The 22,059-nt window shown below is 44.6% G+C and overlaps 1 protein-coding gene across 1 annotated transcript in view; it reads left to right on the forward strand.

Moving 5' to 3' along the window:
- Window positions 1–19,608, forward strand: part of CCDC60 (coiled-coil domain containing 60) — a 380,115-nt gene extending 360,507 nt beyond the window's left edge. Inside the window, exon 14 of the mRNA XM_075341855.1 lies at window positions 19,261–19,608. Coding sequence (XP_075197970.1) covers window positions 19,261–19,374 — 114 coding nt within the window. The 3' untranslated portion in view covers window positions 19,375–19,608. The remainder of the gene's footprint in view (window positions 1–19,260) is intronic.
- The last annotated feature ends 2,451 nt before the right edge of the window (window positions 19,609–22,059 follow it).

Genomic DNA, 22,059 nt, shown 5'->3' on the forward strand with positions numbered 1-22,059 from the left:
CACTTTTGGCCATGACTGTATATGTACTGTATGCACAGAACAAAAATGGAAACACGGCCCTTTTTTTTTTTTTGGCTACGATTTTTCATGAGCTGAACTCAAACTTCTAACACTTTTTCAATGTACCCAAAATGCCTTTTTCGTTAAAATATTGTTCATAAATTTGTGTTAGTGAGTATGTCACACCTCACGGTACTCGGTCCCGGGCCTTGAATCACGGGGACAGGATACGGGTGGCCGTTGCCCGGTTCCGTGACCCTGGAGGTCGCTTAAAAGAGGGGAAAAATAAAAAGGGAAATGTTTTTCGTGACGCCACTTGCGGTATGCGACTATATGGGGAAAGCCGCTGCTGCAAAGTCTCTCACTCCTGGTGCTGGTGGTATTCGGCAGCTTGCATGTTATGTCTCTCCGCAAATAGAGCTAGGCCCCAGGGGAGGATGATGGTGGTTATAGTATGGTGATGCAGACGTGTAGAAAGAATTCAGACAAACAGGGGCTGTGGTTTAACTTGTGCTTTACTCACTGGTTTGAAGTAGCTGCAACTCGGCTGGTGCTGGTGTCTACCAATCTGGGCCTCAGGTGATTCAGTATTCCCTTGATCCCAGTGGCGGTGTAGTGACCTGGTTAACTTTACTTCCATGCACCTGTCTGTAGTTGGTGGGTCCCCGTGGCCTTAAGCGTTTTGGGGTCCCCTCCTGTTGTCACTGTCTTGGCCCATATGGCAGGCAGCTTGAACCTCTTGGGTCAGACCTCAATCCCCATTCCCGGGTTCCCTTTTTGCTGCTGTGCCCCTGGCACTAACGTTAGTGAGGAACCTTGATGATTCCCTCACTGGGCAGATTTGTCAGGTGAACTTGAAGCGTCTTCCTGAACTGGGGCTCTGCACCCCGCCGGTGTTCAGTTCAGTTTTCCAGTGACCACTATGAGAGAGTGTGTGAGTGATAACTCCAAATTTTACACATCTACTCCCCATTCGCACCTGAGACCTTGTATCACTAATGAGTCACTTGACACTGAGGTGGGAAAATGGCTAATTGGGCACAATTTGGCTATTTTCACTTAGGGGTATTCTCATTTTTGTTTCCAGCAGTTTTAACATCCATGACTGTGTGTTGAGTTATTTAGAGGGCACACCAAATTTACACTACAAGCTGTACACTGACTACTGACTACTTTACATTGTATCAATGTGTCATATCTTCAGTCTTGTCCCATGAACAGATATAGTAAAACATTTACAAAAATGTTAGGGGTGCACTCACGTTTGTAATTTACTATATATATATATATATATATATAGCCTTTACCTTTTCTGCACATTATATTTTTTACCTTAAGTAACCCTTTTCTTAGTAGCATGGATCTCCATTTTTTAGATCCTGTAGCTACCACTGCTATGAGGAGCCATTACAAGTATTCCTGCAATGACATAATGTGAATGAGCTGCCTCAGGCGGAAAGATGGAATGTAGGAAGCAGCAGAGGAGGACATATTATGACTGTCTGTCAGGGTTTTCAAGAATATTTTCTTTGCTGTCAGTCACCACTGCATCTTCTTCTCCATCACTGACAAGACAGGACAGGCTGGTAACTCATCACTTAGTGACTGGCCACTGTCACTTCCCCCTGGTAATATAGTTATTCATATATACAGAGAGTGAAAATGTGTTTAATATGTTTCTCACTAACCAATCATACTTTTCCCAAGATGATCAGTTATGAATGACAGCACAGTAAAATTTCTTTAATGAGTGTAAAGTATCCGATGAAAATATAGAAGTTACAAATATTTACTGTTTATACACAGTCTGTGAGCAGAGCCATTGGACAAGTAAGTCAAATGCCAGATGGTCCAGTAGTGTTAACAGTTGTGGCGGAATACAGAACTAACGGCTCCATTCTCCATCACTTGCTTCACCAGGACACAGGCTACTTCCCATCTGAGGTCTGCTACAAGCTGGTGCCATGCGGATGTCATTGCATCGTACCTCCAACATCCACTGCTGGTCAATATAGAGGATGAGACAAGGGCTGTGGTGGAAGGAGCTTTGAATTAGATGACTATAATTTTGTTTGTTGTTGTGTTGTTTCTTTGTTAGTTTTTGGGGGTTTTTTTTCACTTTTGGGTGGTTGTGTGGGGATCATCATATTCTGGGTGGTTGTGTGGGGATCATCATATTCTATCTGGAAGCTGTGTGAGGTTCATCCTACTCTATGAGGGTCTGTGTGGTCATTGTTTGGGGGGTTCTGTGAGAACTATCATACTCTATGGGGGTTGAGTCGGAATCACTATACTCATTGGTGGACTGTGTGGGTACCATCATACTGTGCAGGGGGCTATGTGGGGAGCAGCCAAATGTATGGGGGCTTGTAAGAGGCTTACTCTATATAGGAAGCTGTGGGGATAATATACTGTATGGGGGGCTTTGATGGAATATCATGCTATATTGGGAGCTGTGAGGGATACTATACTGTGTGGGGTGGCTTGCTGACATTACTGTGTGGAGAGGCTATGGTGACCATCATACTATGTAGGGATCTATGCACACTATCATACTATGTGGAAGTCTGTAGTGACCATCTTATTGTGTGGAATCTTGTGGGGCATTGTTTTTGTGTGGCCATTATAAGTTGTAGGGGTAGAAATGTGGGGACATCATACTGTGTCGGGGCATTTTTATTGGCATCATATTCTATGGGGGCAATGGAAGAAGGTGAGAACACTAATAGGCTTCAGAAGGGGCAGATAAACTGTGCAAGTGTTGTATTAAATGTCCCTCTCCCTGTCTTGAAAAATTGGGAGAGATGCTCTTCTGTGTCTATGATGTCTGTCTATGTGTCATGATAGTATCATTATACAGGGCACAGAAAGAGCACGGTGTAGGGCACAGGTCATATGGCTTGGGTAGAGATGTGGGAATGTGAGGAAGGTCCTAGAAAAGCAGTAAGCCAAAGATATCTTCTGCAGGAAGGTCTGGGCTGAATGGAAACGAAATGGGAAAATGAATGACAAAAATCAGTGCGCAAACCACTGGTGAGAACCTGTACAGTATGCAGATATGTATACACATATGTGGTCTTCAGAGCACTGGTGTAGAACTGTTAGTACCATTATACCGTATGGTATTGTATGGTGGTAATATCAGTCCTAGTACAGTGGTTGGCTGTGATTAATGATCAGTATGATGGTATTCTCACTACTGTAAATGCTGGTAATATTTGGTTATGATCTGGTGGTATTTGTCTATTATGCAATATTGTTATTGCATTATTGTAAAGTCTTATATAGATGTATTATTGGCGATAACGGTCTAGTAGTAAAACTTGATTTTCTCCAGGCATGGTAATATTAATAGAGACCCCTATCTGGGAAACAAGGTGGAGACCGACTATGTGCTTTAAAATGCCAGGGCTAAATTTCAGTACCAGTCCACTCCTGAATGTGAGCATCCTGTATGACATAAGTCCCTTTTCCTGTCAATCAAATCTGCTTCTTCACTTTCCATGCAATAATGTAAGGGGAATCAGCTGTCATGCTGCTGCGGGGGAACACCAGTCATGTGGCGCAAGAGGAGGGGTACACCAGGGAAGATGTAAAGGAAGGCCTTGACGATAAAAAGAGGGGAAAGAGGTCACCACTTAACTCACAGGTGGATGATACCTGAGCTGCCTAATGACCCTAGACCTTCCCCCCACCCCATACTCAATCACGTTCTTAGACCCTGGCTGATCCTGGACTTGCCCTGACTAGTGAGCAGGCCAGCAAGACACTAGTCTTATTACTAATATAAAGACAACATGAGGAAGGGAAGACAGACAAGGAAGACAGATTCAACAAAAAAAACCTCCAATTCTTCTCCAGAGAGAGACTCCACCTCATCCACTGGAAAAATAACCACATCTTTCTCCAGAGACAACACCATCACAGGTCAGTTTAGAATGAACTATAGCCTGCATAGGAGAGAGTAAAGAGTGGGTTTATATAGCGGAAGAGAGTGGCTTTCAAAAAACATTACTGGCAATGCAGGCCAGTACCTCTAAAGTGTAGAGGGACAGTTCATGCCACGTGTCCAGCTTCGATACCCAGTAGTTTTACGGCACCCAACCACGGCCACTGTGTAGTTAACAGAGCTGTACTGAGCAGTTCTGCAACTGAGGACATCCGTCCGGCGATAGCATTGGTAACAAATAATCGACGGGGGTGTTGGATGTCACATGTACACCAATCTTGTATTGATGACCAATCCTAAGGGGCCCTTTGCACACTACGACATCGCAGGTGCGATGTCGGTGGGGTCAAATCGAAAGTGACGCACGTCCGGCATTGCTCTTGACATCGTAGTGTGTAAAGCATTTTTGATACGATTAACGAGCACAAAAGCGTCGTAATCGTATCATCGGTGTAGCGTCGGTCATTTCCATTAATTGGGAAAGACCGATGTTACGATGTTGTTCCTCGTTCCTGTGGCAGCACACATCACTGTGTGTGAAGCCGCAGGAGCGAGGAACATCTCCAACCTGCATCCCGGCCGGCTCTGTGGAAGGAAGGAGGTGGGCGGGATGTTTACGTCCCGCTCATCTCCGCCCCTCCGCTTCTATTGGCCGCCTGCCGTGTGATGTCGCTATGACGCCGCACGACCCGCCCCCTTAGGAAGGAGGCGTTTTGCCGGCCAGAACGACGTCGCAGGGCAGGTAAGTGCATGTGAAGCTGCCGTAGAGATAATGTTCGCTACGGCAACTATCACCATGATATCGCAGCTGCGACGGGGGCGGGGACTATCGCGCTCGGCATCGCAGCATCGGCTTGCGATGTCGTAGTGTGCAAAGGGCCCCTAAGGATAGATGATCAATATTAAAGTACCAGACAACATATTTGAGGATCTAAATCCTTCTAATAAAAAAATTACTCCAAAAATGTTTTGTAATTAGCAGAAAATAATAACTGAAAACAGAATACATTTTTCACTTCAGAATCTGACACAAACCTTCACAAAAAAGCTCTCATTGTCACCAAATGATTGACTACAACTCTTTATAAGACGTCGAGTGGTCTCAGCACAGGATCCTACTATGGTGAAATGATCCTTTCAGCTCTCGCAGCCTTTTGTTTATTTACAGTGTAATTATAGCTTGCTTATTGCTTTTTGGCACCAGAAGCAGCCATAAAACCCTGATTAACTTTCATATTTAAATTCAGATCCTCCTTATTTAAACAATATTCCAAGTTTATTAAAATATATTTCCTTCTGTTGACATGTCACTAACTAAAGACAATAGATAAACACCTGAATTAAGAAATATGGATATGTTTCTCTCACGCGGCTAAATATAAAACTGCTTGTTTTGCGCTATACTCTGTCATTCTAATCTGTGTATTAACAATTTTATTTACCTATTCCTGTCGAGAGTACACTGCAGCATCTCTTTAATATACTGACATTTATCTGTGCCTCATAAAAAAGACCAAAAGGATCATTTAAACATTCTGTCAGATCTATGAGTTAATATAAAAATCAATTATATGTTATTCAATTGCGGTGGTGCCAATCTTCTAAGACTTGGCCAGATATTCTCAGATAACCAGGGATTCTAAATTGGAATATTTTTACATCCTAAATAAGATCGTGTTCCGGGTGTTGTCTCACCAAATAAACCCAGCCATGAGTTACATAGATGGCCATATTTTGAGGTGTGGGGGGCCCCCCCAGAGTAAATATAGCAGCCTCCCAGAATTGTCGCATCCATTAGATGCGACAATCCCAGCACTTTACCCGGCTTATCTCGATTGCCCTGGAGCGGTGGCAATCGGGGTAATATAAGGGGTTAATGACAGCTCATAGTTGCCACTAAGCCCTAGATTAGTAATGGGAGCCATCTATGAGACCCCCCCATTACTAATACTGTAAGTGAAAATAAATAAACACAGACACCAAACTAATCCTTTATTTAAAATAAAATACAATAAAACCCTTTTTCTCCAATTTATTAACCCCAAATACCCAAGTCCAACGTAATACATATGAGGTCCCATGACGATCCCGGCGACGTCACTTGAGTTTGTGTGGTCACAGTTGGAGGTTCCCACGGTACCCCATCTGTGAACCCAGGAAAACTCTCCTCAGGGGAACTGATTGAACTTTTGAATTCTGTCATTGTTCCCACCCCTAGAGGTAGCATAAGGCGGTGTCTACAACCCACAGATGTTGCTCAGGTAGTGCAGCTCATCCAGGTTGGCATATCAGTACAAGCTGTGGCAAGAAGGTTAACTTTGTCTGTCAGCACAGTGTCCAGACCATGGAGCAGATACCAGGAAACAGGCCAGTAAACCAGGAGATGAGGAGGGGGCTGTAGGAGGGCAACAACCCAGCAACAGGACCGCTACTTCGTTCTTTATGAGTGGAGGAACAGGGGTAGCAGTACCAGAGCCCTGAAAAATGACCTCCAGCAGGCCACTAATATCCATGTGTCTGCTCAAACTGTCAGAAACAGACTCCATGAGGGTGGTATGAGAGCCCAACGTCCAGAAGTGGGTGTTTTGCTTATACCCCAACACTATGCAGGGCGATTGGCAGTTGCCAGAGAACACCAAGATTGGCATATTCGACATTGGCGCCCTGTTCTCTTCACAAAGGTGAGAGCAGGTTCACATTGAGCACATGTGACAGACGTGACAGAGTCTAAAGACGCTGTGAAGAATGTTCTGCTGCCTCCAGCATCCACCAGCATGACCGGTGTGAAACCATATGTAGGTACAGTGGTCCCTGGGTTTCTTCTGATGCATGACAATACAAGGCCTCATGTGGCTCAAGTGTGTTAGATGTGTCTGCATGATATTGATTCTACAGACTGGCCTGCCTGTATTACAGACCTGTATCCAATCGAGCACATCTGCAACATTAGGTCTCATTCTACGTTGCACCACAGACTGACCAAGAGTTGACTAATGCATTAATCCAGGTCTGGGAGGAGATTTCTCAGGAGAACATCCGCCGACTCATCAGGAGCATGCCCAGGCATTGTAGGGAGGTCATACAGGCACATGGAGGCAACACACACTACTGAGCCTCATTTCCTTATCTTGAGGCATTTCCACTGAAGTTGGATTATCCTGTAATTTAATTTTCTGCTTTGATTTTGAGTATCATTCCAAATCCAGACCTCCATGAGATATTCACTTTAATTTACATTGATCATTTTTATGTTTTATTGTTTGCAACGCATTCCACTATGTAATGAATAATGATTTGCAACTGGAATATTTCAGTCATTGAAAGCTAAGGTGTGGTATTTTAGTGTTCCTTTTATTTTTTTGAGCAGTGTAGAATAATGTCTTCCACACTCATGGGTAGACCAGATGCCAACAAAATCCATTTTTAGGTGAAAATCTAAAAAAAGGGGCCTGAACCAGGAATCGAAGATTAGGTACATCCCTAACAAATTTATTACATTTGTCATTATTTTTAGCTTTTCAGATAAGTGCTATAATACAGTTCTTTTGATAATGTGCAAAATCTGGGTTAGAGGATTGTTTGGAGCTATGTAATGTTCTAGTGTTTCATGTGTTCTCTGTGTTATATACATTTGAATGATCATTTCAGATGACACTTTTGAATCCCATTCAGATAAGGAAACGCGGAATATTTATAAAGGCTACAAGGCACTGATGCAAAAAATAAAAATATTTGACTGTTAAAAATCTATCAAAGATGTTTTTATGTAGTAATAGTACAATATACAATAAATCAAAAATCAAATTAAAAAAACAAACAAAACAAAAAAATACCAGAAAATTAAAATCGCTATACAATATAAAACAGCATTGAAACAATACACTCTATTGTTAGGCTCCACGTAATAACAGTTAAGGCCATTGAGGACCTTTGATTGAAAGGAGCACTGGGGAAACACTGGTAGAGATGAAGAGCTAGTGTGAAGTTTAGCCACACATGAATGCCATTATTTTGACAAACTTGGGCAACCAACAAATGTGTTTGATCAATATGAGGAGGGGAAAATAGTATTCACCTTTGTGATCATGGCTGTAGTGTAAGACCTTTTGTATGTTTCTAGTAGGCAAGAGAAAAACAAGGAATCTGTATGTTCGAGGCGGCATCAGCTCCTTAGCCAACCTAAGTATTGAATTTACTGATCATAAGGATCTGTCCTTATGATCAGTAAATTCAATAATGTCTGTCCAAACCCAGTAGACACGGAGGGAAGCATTTCATTCTTTTTAGCCAAAACTGTTTATAAACCTTGGGGAGAGTAACATGCACATTTGGTGCCTCTAAGCAATCATGTTGTGTATATGTGAGAAATATACATGTATGTACAGTTGTGTCATAAAGCACATCAGATATAAATACATTTTTGCCTAGCTGGTAGGATCTTACATTATTGAACCTATTGATTTAGGAAATTGTTGTTAAAGGCATAAACTTAAAAGAAAAAAAAAAAGCAACAAGCAGCAGATGTGATTGGCATGTGAGTGGTGACTTTATCTCCCGACGGCTGTTTTCAGCAAAACATGAGTCGAGGTGACTGCTGCATGGGTATCCTATTTTTTTTAACATATCCTCGGGTAGATTATGCACAAGTTGTTGCCTTGAACAGATTTTAATGTAATTATTGCAGTTTTAATGAGTAGGACCGCATATATTTATTATGTTGGATTTTGTGCTTAGGCTATTACTTTGACATTATTTCTCACAAGTATATCAGTTATGCACTTACATTTCGTGCATCCTTGTTGTCTTCTACTGCCCATCTGCATCACTGCTGCTTATTTAAAGGGAACTTATCAGGTGTAATACCCAAGACCACAAGCAGTTCTATGTGCATATCGCTATTCCCTGCCTAACCGTCCCTGTATACACTAGCATAGATAGAGAGATCATTAGAAAAAGTATTTCTAAAGATCTTATATCGTATGCTAATGAGCGAGGCCAGTGGACCCAAGGGCATTGCTTCCCTTGGCAGTCGGCTCTATTAGCATGTTAGTACGTCCCTGTGGGCGTACTAAGATGCTAGCTAATGAATACGCAGCGTCAGAGGAAGATCTGACTCACCTCTCCGTCGTCATCGCATCTGACGCTGGTGTGCCACCCCCGTGCTAGCAGCCGGGCTGCTCGGGTCCGAATGCGCGAGGGGTCTCCAGACCCGAGAGGTCGTGCGGCCCCTCAATGAAAGGGGGGGACTATGTACAGGGGGATTAGAAAGTTTGTGACACCACCCACGGTGTGTGGTAAGATGGTGTACCACTGCTGCTGTTGGTGGGGAGCCCGCTGGTGGTGGTATAGCAGCAAGGTGTAGAGGTGTTTGTGCCCCGGGGCCCGTTTGGGTGTTGGTGATTGGGGTGCCATTGGGTAGAGGAAAAGGGGCTTTTCAGCGTACTCACTCAGTCCAGGAATAACAACACCGACAGCTTGTAAACCAGAATTCTAAGCACCACTGCAGCCTGGAGGGAGCATGCTGGAATCCGTGCCCTTGGTGTTGCTGTTAGCCTGTGGCCTTTTCCATGGCACCTTTTCACTACTTGGACCCTCAAGCTTGAAACCTTTTGGGTCCTGCTCACCCATATGGCTAACATAGTAAGCTTGCTCTCAGGGTTCACACGTACTGTTTCTTTGGACTGTATTTGGGAAAGTCCTATCCCATCGGTGCGCTAGTACCCCGATTTTGGAGCAGGTTGGGGATGAATCTTGAAGTCTTCACCCCCGTCGGGTAAATTACCGGGACGCGTGAAGCTTCTTCCCGGCCTAGGGTCCACGTACCCCGTTGTGCCCTGGCCCCTGCCTGGAGATGGCTCAAGGCCACCGGCTACCCTCCTCCGCAGTCCGTTCCCCTTGACAAGATCCCCTGCAACCGGGGTTCTAGCTCCTACCAGGCCCAGACCAACGTCTGCCACCTAGTAAACTCCAGGAGCCCTGTTCCAGACCAGTGACCTCTCTCTCCCAGAGAGTCACTTTCCACCTCCTCCTCCTTTCACTCCTGTTTCACTTCTCTGTCACTTTCTCACTTTCCCCTACCAACCCCCCATGTGGGCGGCCCTATTCCCTTCAGGCCCCCCAAGGGTGTGTGTGGTGGGTTCGGTGTAAAGTGTTTCTAGGATTTTGACTGGCTAAACTGTTAGCAACACCAAAGGACCAGGATCCATAACCAAGGAGGAGTGGTTACTGTGCAAAAGGGCAGATTGCACAATACCTTGTGACGACCTGATAAGCCAGGGCGTCACATTGGATTTTGGCTCAGTGCGCATGACCCCGGAGTTTGGGTCATGCGCACTATGAAGCCAGGTGTACGCGTCCTCCTGGCTTCAAACTGAAATACTGTGCATGATCCAAACTCCGGGGTCATGCACACTGAGCTGAAATCCAGAATCAAGCAGCAATGGCGGCGGAGAGGTGAGTGAGATTATGCTGTGATTCTGCACATTAATTAGCATGTTAGTTCGCCCACAGAAACGTATTAACATGCTAATGGGGCGACTAGCAAAGGAAGCAACGCTCTTGGGGCTACTGCCCTTGCTCATTAGCATACAATAAAAGATCATTAGAAATACTTTTTCTAAAGATCTCTCTTTGTCTATGCTAGTGTATACAGGGACAGTTAGGCAGGGATTAGCAATATACACCCAGAACTGCTCGTGGTCCTGGGTTCATATTGCACCTGACAGGTTCCCTTTAATTCTATAGTTTACATATTTGTAAAGCAATGGTCCAGGGACCACCACAGTGCAGGGTGCAATTACGGTACACAAGAAGAGGTTGTAGAAACAAAGGTGCAGCTTTATTTACAAGCAGGAGGTAAGCAGTTATGCAAGCAAACAGGGATACAATTAGGCAACAATAAAGTTTAAAGCCTGCTTTACACGTTGCAATTTCACATACGATATCGTATGCGATTTGCAACGCCCCCATCGTATGTGTGGCACGTTCAATTTGTTGAACGTGCCGCACATACGAGTAACCCCCCGTCACACGTACTTACCCATCCATACGACCTCGATGTGGTCGGCGAATGTCCACTTCCTGGAGTGGGAGGGACGTTCGGTGTCACATCGACGTTACGCGGCAGCCGACCAACAGAAGCGGAGGGGCGGAGCTGAGTGGGACGTAAACATCCCGCCCACCTCCTTCCTTCCGCATTGTGGGCCGGAAGCCGCAGGACGTAGGTAAGATCTGTTCATCGTTCCCGGGGTGTCACACACTGCGATGTGTTCTACCCCGGGTACGATGAACAATCTGATGTGCAATTCTAGAGAAAGGTACGATTTGTATGCGATGAACGTTTTAACATTCAATCGCAATTGCACGTACCTGTCACACACTGCAATCTACCTTATGATGCCGGATGTGCGTCACTTACGTGACCCCGCCGACACATCGTAAGATACATTGCAGCGTGTAAAGCAGGCTTAAGCTATGTGCACACGCTGCGTTGTTTTGACACTGCGTTTTTGTGCGTTTTTGTCCGCTAAAAACGCACAAAAACGCACCCACGGCATAAAAACGCATGCGTTTTTACCGCAATTTGGTGCGTTTTTGGCTGCGTTTTGCTGCGTTTTTGATCTCTGCGTTTTTCTAATGCATTGCATGGGGGGAAAACGCAGAAAAACGCAGGAAAGAATTGACATGTCCATTTTTTTTTTAAGCTCAAAAACGCAGCTTAAAAAAAAAGTTGTGTGCGGACAGCAAAAATGAAAACTCATAGACTTTGCTGCGAAAGCAAAGTCATGCAGTTTTGAGGCCAAAAACGCACCCCAAAAACGCCGCGAAAAACGCACTGTGTGAACAAGCTTTAGATTCTATCTGGAGCATACCAATAGTGTGTCACACCAACTACTACGAACATACCCGTTACCGCAGCTTCGGGGCACAATCTGCGCTTGCGTAAGTAGCGGAAGCTGCGGTCGGTGTCCCGTTGTCATGGCCATGAGTCATGTTTCCCGTCTCACTTTCTCTCCCTCTCCCTCCTAACCACATGAGCAGAGCAGAGCCGAGTGCTCTACTTCAAACGGCTCTGACTCTGGGCTGCTGCTATTGTATGGGTCGGCGGCAGCCACACTTCCCTGGCTGCCGTTGCTTTAAGCACATGAAGCCCAGCGTGCACTGTTGACCGCTCAGCTGCTTCTGTACGGAGGTTCATCTGTGGGCGGAGCTACCATGCGAGATGCTGAGCTCCTGTCCCACAGATGAACGTCACCGGGTCCAGCGCTGTATGTGGGCCCCCCCCTTCCTGATCTGTATGCCGCAGCCCCCCCTCTCACCAGATCTTTATGCCCCAGCCTCCCCACCAGATCTGTATGCCCCCCCACCAGATCTGTATGCCCCCAGCCCCTCTCACCAGATCTGTATGCCCCCAGCCCCCACTCCACCAGGCACAGGGACATACATGTCGCCACAGCTTCCGAGCATGCTTTACCGAGCACATTCACAAACATAGCGCACATGCATGTATACACTGAACACACACACACAACACACCACACACACACACACACACACATCGGGATACTCACCTGTCAGCAGTGATTCGGTCCCCGGCACTGAAGTCCCCAGCGCTGCTCCGGCTTCCAGCTCCTCTGTGGACTGAATAATCAGTGAGTATAATGAGTGGCGGTCAGGAGTGGGTAACAGCAGAAGCGGAGACAGCACCGCTGGAGAGAGGTAAATAAAGACACGTGTTTTCTCCAGGGGGGAAGAGAGACAGAGAGAGAATACACACAAATATACACAGACGCCACCTACACACAGTGTACAGCCATATACACAGACACGTACACAGCGTACAGCCATATACACACACAGATACACACAGACACCACCTACACACAGCATAGAGCCATATACACACATATATACACACACGCCACCTACACACAGCATACAGCCATATACACACACATATACACAGACTCCACCTACACACAGTGTACAGCCATATACACACACATGTACACACAGACACCTACACACAGCATACAGCCATATACACACACATACACACACAGACACATACACAGCTTACAGTCATATACACACATACACAGACGCCACCTACACACAGCGTACAGCCATATACACACACATATACACAGATGACACGTACACACAGCGTACAGCCATATACACACATATACACACAGACACCTATACACAGTGTACAGCCGTATACACACATATACACACACAGACACCTACACCCTGCGTACAGCCATACACACACATATACTCAGATGCCACCTACACACAGTGTACAGCCATATACACACACATATACACAAATGCCACATACATACAGCACATATCCATATACACACATACACAGACGCCACCTACAAACAGCGTACAGCCATATACACACATATACACAGATGGCATGTACACATCGTACAGCCATATATACACACACATATACAGACGCCACCTACACACAGCCTACAGCCATATACACACATATACACAGACGACATGTATACACAGCGTACAGCCATATACACACAAATATATACACAAACACCTACACAGAGTACAGCCATATACACACACACAGACACCTACACACCGCGTACAGCCATACACACATACAAAGATACAAAGATGCCACCTACACACAGCGTACAGCCATATACACACATATACACAGACGACACGTACATACAGTGTACTACCATATACATACACATATACACCATGTACACACAGCGTACAGCCATATACACACACATATACACAGACGCCACCTACACACACATATACAGAGATGACACGTATACATAGTGTACAGCCATATACACACATATATACAGATGACACCTACACACAGCGTACAGCCATATACACATATACACACAGACACCTACACACCGCGTACAGCCATACACACACATATACACAAACTACACATACACACAGTGTACAGCCATATACACACATATACACACAGACACCTACACACAGCATACAGCCATATACACACATATATACACAGATGCCACCTACACACAGCGTACAGCTATATACACACATGGACACCTACACACAGCGTACAGCCATATAGACACACACAGGCGCCACTTACAGCGTACACCTATATACACACTTATATACACAGACACCACCTACACACAGCATACAGTCATATACACACACATATACACAGACGCCACCTACACACAGCATACAGCCATATACACAGATGCCACTTACACACAGCATACAGCCATATAAACACACATATACAGACGCCACCTACACATACATATAGACAGATGACACGTATACACAGCGTACAGTCATATACACACATACACACACAGACACCTACACACAGCATACAGCCATATACACACACATACACACACAGACCCCTAAACACCATGTACAGACATACACATACACAGACGCCACTTACACACAGCGTACAGCGATATACACACGTATACATAGACTACACGTACACACAGTGTACAGCTATATACACACAGACACCTACACACAGCGTACAGCCATATACACACATATATACACAGATGCCATCTACACACAGCATGCAGCTAAATACACACATGGACACCTACACACAGCGTACAGCCATATAGACACACACAGGCGCCACTTACAGCGTACACTCATATGCACACCCATATACACATACACCACGTACACACAGCATACAGCCATATACACACACGTACACACAGATGCCACCTACACACAGCATACAGCCATATACACAGTGCCACCTACACACAGCGTACAGCCATATACACACGCATATACATAGACGCCACCTACACACAGCGTACAGCCATATACACACACACATACAGTACATCTACATAGATATTTGCCAGTTGCGGATGTAACCGTATCTCACAATGCACTGCGACATTGTCAGTTTGCCAAAGTTTGCGCCCACATCATAGCCATGGTAACCAGGGACAACAGTGCAGGCGGAACCCAAATTGTGTGCTTTGAGCGATGTTGCGGCGAGCGACGAGACATGGCGGCACTGATGAGAGACAGAGAGAGAAAGTCTTTAACACATTTAATTAGCCCCAAAAAGCGCAAACGGTGTGACACATGTCCACTGCTCCTGTCAGCAACAATAAGCATAGACAGATGTTCATTTCACCGCACTCCCGATGCGATAGCATCAGGCCTATTTCTAGTTTCACAAATTTACCTGTTTAACTGCTTTTATATTATTAATGTTAAGTTGTGGAATGCATGCATCTGTTATATTCATAAATTGGTATGTACTCTCTTTTGGCCTTTTGCTTCTACTGGTTGGTGTATACTGTTTTAGGATATGCCACCTATTATAATTGAAGTGTTAGTTTATTTAGAGATGAGTATAATATATATATATTCTTGTACCCCACCCCTTCACAGCTGAGTGCACTTGAATGTGTATATACTGGGGCAACTAAAAGTCTGCACCAGACTTTGTCTGCACCAATACAAGTATGCACCATATAAGTATGATGCATTGAATTAGGCCAGAATTGGGCCGGAAGTGACCGGAAGGTAACTGGAAACATAGTCACAGTAAACAATGTTTGTGTTTCTATTCACTTTCACCCCTTTAATACTCCACTTTTTACTGCCCCCTCTGATCCCTAAAGCCAGTAATGAACTATTCATCTCTCCCTCCATCCTCCCCACCCATCTTACCTTCCCCTCAGATATTTACCTCCACATTTCACCCAGTGTCTAGAGACACACACGTCCATCTCATGGCCTCTCCTGCTCCCACTTACTAACACTCTCACTGCTTCTCCTCACTGCTGGGGATATTGCTCCAAATCCTGGTCCTCCTCACCACATCACTATTGTCACTTCAAACCCTCTTCAACAACCTAACACAAATTTCCGCAACCTCGCAAACCTCATACCCATTCACCCAACCCCCGCTCCCCCAGTCCCACTAACAGGAGCTCTATGGAACGATCGCTCTGTCTGCAACAAACTATCCTACATTCATGATCTTTTCATCACTAATAAACTTTCCTTCCTCGCCATCACAGAAACCTGGCTCACCCCCTCTGACACAGCCTCTCCCTCTGCACTTTCTTATGGCGGTCTCCAACTCTCTCACACACACCCGCCCCAGTAACAAGCATGGTGGAGGAGTTAGTTTGCTCCTGTCCGACCAATGCTCCTTTACACCAATTCCACTACCACCCTCTGTTACTCTTCCCTCTTTTGAGGTGCACTCCGTACGCATCTACACCCCCTCCAACCTTCAACTGGCTGTCATGTACCGCCCTCCAGGGCCAGCCACTGCCTTTTTTGACCATTTCACCACCTGGCCACTACACTTCCTTTCCACCGACATCCCCACCATCATCATGTGTGATTTCAACATTCCCATTGACACTTCCCACTCATCTGTCTCCAAACTTCTAACACTCGCTTCCTCCTTCGGCCTCACCCAATGGTCTTCTGCAGCTACTCACAAAGATGGCCACACGCTGGACCTCATCTTCACTCGCCTCTGTTCCCTATCTATCCTCTCTAACTCGCCTCTCCCCTGTCTGACACAACCTACTCACATTCTCTTCCCTCTCTTCTTGAAGTATGCAACCCCCCCTCCACAAACTTCCACACCCTCGCAGAAATATCAAACACATTGATTTACATGCCCTTTCTCAGTCCCTTCTCCCCCTCACAGACATTGCATTTCTACATGATGCAGATGCCGCTACAACTTTATACAACACTACAATCTCTGCAGCTCTCGAATCAGCTGCCCCCCTCACGCACACCAAAACCCGCACAATCAATAGGCAACCCTGGCACACAAGGCAGACTAAAGAACTAAGACGGGCTTCCAGAATTGCTGAGCGCAGATGGAAGAGGTCTCATTCCACTGAGCACTTCATTGCATATAAAGAGTCCCTCACCACTTTCAAGTCCACACTCACTGCTGCAAAACAAACCTACTTCTCATCCCTCATATCTTCTCTCTCTCACAACCCTAAACAGCTATTCAACACTTTCAATTCTCTCCTCCGTCCTCCGGCTCCACCTCCCTCTCCTCTCTTCTCAGCTGAAGACTTTGCCTCTTTCTTCAAGCGGAAGATTGACAACATCAGAGCAAGCTTTAGCCCACAATCACCACAGCCCCTCATCATAGCTACTCATCCCTCTTCCTCCAAATCCAACTTCTCCACCATGACAGAAAACAATCTCTCCACTCTACTCTCAAGATCACATCTAACCACCTGTGCACTGGACCCGCTCCCATCGCACCTCATCCCCAACATCACCGCAGTCCTCATCCCAGCCCTAACCCATCTCTTCAACCTATCACTAACAACTGGTGTATTCCCTTCATGCTTTAAACATGCCTCTATTACACCCATCCTCAAAAAGCCCTCCCTTGACCCATCCTCTGTGTCAAACTATCGCCCCATATCCCTTCTCCCCTACGCCTCAAAACTACTGGAACAGCATGTCCATCTTGAATTGTCCTCATACCTCCCTCTCCTCCTGCTCCCTCTTTGACCGGCTTCAATCTGGCTTCCGACCTCATCACTCTACTGAAACTGCCCTAACCAAAGTCACCAATGATCTACTAACCGCCAAAGCCAAGCAACACTACTCTATCCTCCTCCTCCTGGACCTGTCCTCTGCTTTCGACACAGTAGACCATTCCCTCCTACTACAGATTCTCTCATCTCTGGGCATTCACAGACATGGCCCTATCTTGGATCTCCTCATACCTAACCGACCGAACTTTCAGCGTCTCCCATTCTCACACCACTTCCTCATCTCGCCCCCTATCTGTCGGTGTCCCCCAAGGCTCAGTTCTTATACCCCTGCTGTTCTCCATCTACACCTTCGGCCTGGGACAGCTCATAGAGTCCCACGGCTTCCAGTATCATCTCTATGCCGATGACACACAGATCTACCTCTCTGGACCTGACATTACCTCTCTACTAACCAAAATTCCACAATGTCTGTCTGCTATTTCATCCTTCTTCTCTGCACGATTCCTAAAACTTAACAAGGACAAAACAGAGTTCATTGTCTTTACTCCTCCTCACTCATCTCCTCCAACAAGCCTTTCCATCAAACTTGATGGTTGCTCACTCACCCCAGTCTCACAAGCTCGTTGCCTTGGAGTAACCCTCGACTCTGCTCTATCCTTCAAGCCACACATCCAAGCCCTCTTCAACTCATGCCGATTACAACTCAAAAATATCTCCCGGATCCGTGCTTTCCTTAACCAAGAATCTGCAAAAACATTAGTGCATGCCCTCATCTCCCGCCTCGACTACTGCAACCTCCTGCTCTCTGGCCTCCCTTCCAACACTCTTGCACCCCTCCAATCTATCCTAAACTCTGCGGCCCGCTTAATCCACCTCTCCCCTCGCTACTCCCCAGCCTTGCCACTCTGCCAATCCCTTCACTGGCTTCCCATCGCCCAACGACTCCAGTTCAAAACATTAACCATGACATACAAAGCCATGCACAACCTGTCTCCTCCCTACATCTGTGACCTAGTCTCCCGGTACCTACCTGCCGCAACCTCAGATCCTCACAAGATCGCCTTCTCTGCTCCTCTCTTATCTCCTCTTCCCACAATCGCGTACAAGATTTCTCCCATGCATCCCCCATACTCTGGAACGCTCTACCTCAGCACATCAGACTCTCCACTACCGTGGAAAGCTTTAAGAGGAACCTCAAGACCCACCTCTTCCAACAAGCCTAGAACCTACAATAGCCCTCAGTCCAGTGGGCCACTGTGCAACCAGCTCTGTCCTCGCCTATTGTACCATCACCCATTCCCTGTAGACTGTGAGCCCTCGCGGGCAGGGTCCTCTCTCCTCCTATACCAGTCTGTCTTGTACTGTTAATGATTGTTGTACGTATACCCTCTCTCACTTGTAAAGCGCCATGGAATAAATGGCGCTATAATAATAAATAATAATAATAATAATATATATATATATATATATATATATATATATATATATATAAGCACATTATGGGGAGGGCTCAAACTCTTCAGCAGATAATTAGGGATTTGATGACAACGGCTGCAATAAAAAAAAATAGGTAATACAGTGCTAGTATCAGGGTGTCTGACTGTATGTTGCCTTCGGATAGTAAAAAAGATGGTAAATATATTATAGGATAAATCCTTTGTGGAGAAAAGTTTCACAGCAGATTAAGATTTTTTAAAAGTGAAATGATATATTTCCCCGTAATGGCTTATGTTTTCCTTATTGCTTTCTGTCTTGCAGTTTGTAAGAGAACATCTAGTACAGATGCCTTTAAAGGATTATATAACCTGGCTTCAGGCACGACTGGCTTCTTCGCCATCAAGTAGAGCTCAAAGTGCACCACCACAGAGATGACCTCAGCAAGTCTGTATCATAATGTATCGCCAGCAGCCAAAGAAAAACACTCTTATTGTGTTTGAGAAATTGGGTTATTGTTCTTTTTCTCTTCAGTATTTTAAATAATAATGAGGACACAGGCTATAGGAATATGTTTATTATTTTTCATTTTGTTAAATATTTCATTTTGACTTTCTTGTTGGTTACTGAGAATAAAGCAGTTAATGCAAGCATTGTTCACAAATGGTGTAAGCTGGTTTTAATTCTTCTAAGGCCGGAGTCATACTTGTGAGTGACTCACGCGAGTCTTGCATCAGCATCACCTGGCACAGTCACACACTCTCCTGACAGGAGCGGGTCGGCTACATGTATTTCGATGCAGCTGAGACGCTTATGTCTGCAGAGCTTGCGGCCGTGCTAGGTGATGCGATGCGAGACTTGCGCGAGTCACTCGCAAGTCTGACTCTGGCCTAACAGAACTTTTGGCTTGATGTCAGATGGCTAAGTGTTTTAATAGGAATTACAGGTAGCCTCCATAGCGGAGATCCAATTTACTGACAAACTGTTGTAGTTATGAACATAAAATGTAAAAAAAAAAAAAATAAAATCTGATACTCGCTTCTCCAGCCGCTTTGTTGCTCTTTGCCTTTCTCTCTGCCTATGGAGGTTTCTGCATATTGTAAGATCACAACGTCATGACATCAAGACATACAATGATCTCTGAGGCATAGATGAAATCTTACAGTAGAAAGAAGTGCAACGAGTATAAGGCCATAATACATTAATATATCCTGGAGTTACACAAATTGATGTTCCCCAGGAAGGTACCAACTTCAAAGATTATATTAACAAAAAGGAGGACAAGAAGAATATGTACCACAGATAATTTGATGACAATGAATATTATGTATCAAAAATATAATTTATTACAAAGTACAAATAACACAATAAAAGTAAACGATTGGTGTAGCAGAGAATGAGTACAAAAACCCCAAAATTCAGGTACAAAAAGTACACCCCCTCCAACCATGAAGACTCATAAATATACAGTAACATTGGAAAATCAAAATAGATAGAAAAGGCCCCCTGTCGGTCAATAGAAAAATATATGGGCATGTGCAAAATCAATCAAAGACCAATAGGGGAACTGAGTGAGATGTCAGAACAAAGGTAAAACGGAGTGGAAAAAAAATCTCTCAAATACATGGTGATCCAAACTGGATACACCTAATGAAGTGCACAATGCTCATTATATTACCTCAGTGATGGCATGAGTCAGGATGGATGGCAGGGGGGACCCCAACGACTGTTTCACTATTCAGTGCTTTTTCCCAGGGGTGATGTCAAAGAAGTGTACCAGATGGCAAGCAGCGAGTAGTGGGGCAGGCGGAGAGGTCAGCGATGTGATAGTTTTTTTGTTGTTTGTTTTTTTGCCTACCCTTTCCAACTTACATATAATTCAAGTTATGAACAAACCTACCGAACCTACAGTTGAAACCAGAAGTTTACATACATTATCTAAAAAGACACATATCTATGTGATATGAAATAATAAACCTTTCCCGTTTTAGGTCAATTAGGATTACCAAAAGTATATATTTGCCAAATGCCAGAATAATGAGAGAGAGAGAGAGAGAATGTTTAAAGGCATTTTTATTACTTTCTGCCTTTAAACAATAAGGGACAGCCTATATGATGATGTCATGTCTTTGGAAGCTTCTGATTTATTTTATAAGCTATCTGGTTTATTGGCATTATCTCAGTTAATTAGAGACACACCTGTGGATGAATTTAATGCACACCTGAAACACACTGCTTCTTTGTGTAGTATCATGGGAAAGCCAAAGGAAATCAGCCAAGATCTCAGGAAGAGAATTATGGACAAGTCTGGTTCATCCTTGGGTGCAATACTCAAATACCTGAAAGTGCCTCGTTCATCTGTTCAATCACTTATGCGCAAGTACAAACAGGAGATGTGCATATCAACCCAAAAACAAACGTTAAAGACCTTGTGAAGATGCTGGTGGAAGCTGGTAAGATTATGTCATTATACACAGTGACACAGTGACACATTAACCACAGTGACATTATCTGTTGATACAGTACGTATCAATATGGGCAGTTGTGAGAAAGTCCACCTACAAACATGGCTCAGTTACATCAGTTCTGTCAGAAGGAATGGACCCAAATTCCTACCAACTCTTGCCAGAAGCTTGTGGAAGGATATCCAAAATGTTTCACCCAAGTCATGCAGTGTAAGGGCAATTCTACCAAATACTAATGAAATATATGTAAACTTTTGACTTTGCAGAAAGTAATAAAAATGCCTTAAAACATTCTCTCTCTCTCTCTCTCTCTTTGTCTCTCTCTCTCTCATTATTCTGGCATTTGGCAAATATAAATAATTTTGGTTCCTAATTGACCTGAATCAGGAAGGGTTTATTCTGATTTCATGTCCGATAGTGAGAAAAACATGCAGATGTGTCTTTTTAGATAGTGTATGTAAATTCCTGGTTTCAACTGTATCTGGTTTGTAACTCAGTGTCCAGTATAACTTAAGGATCGATTTTTGCCAGTTTTCTGCCGTAAAACTGCTTGAAATGTCTCAAAATTTTACCGTTTTGGGGCTTTCACATTAGTCCCCATCAGCTTTGTCAACATTTTTAAAGTTGGATTTAACTTGGCCTGTGCACACACCTGACA

Source organism: Anomaloglossus baeobatrachus, chromosome 1 (genome assembly GCF_048569485.1).
Source record: "Anomaloglossus baeobatrachus isolate aAnoBae1 chromosome 1, aAnoBae1.hap1, whole genome shotgun sequence".
NCBI classification, from domain to species: Eukaryota; Metazoa; Chordata; class Amphibia; order Anura; family Aromobatidae; genus Anomaloglossus; species Anomaloglossus baeobatrachus.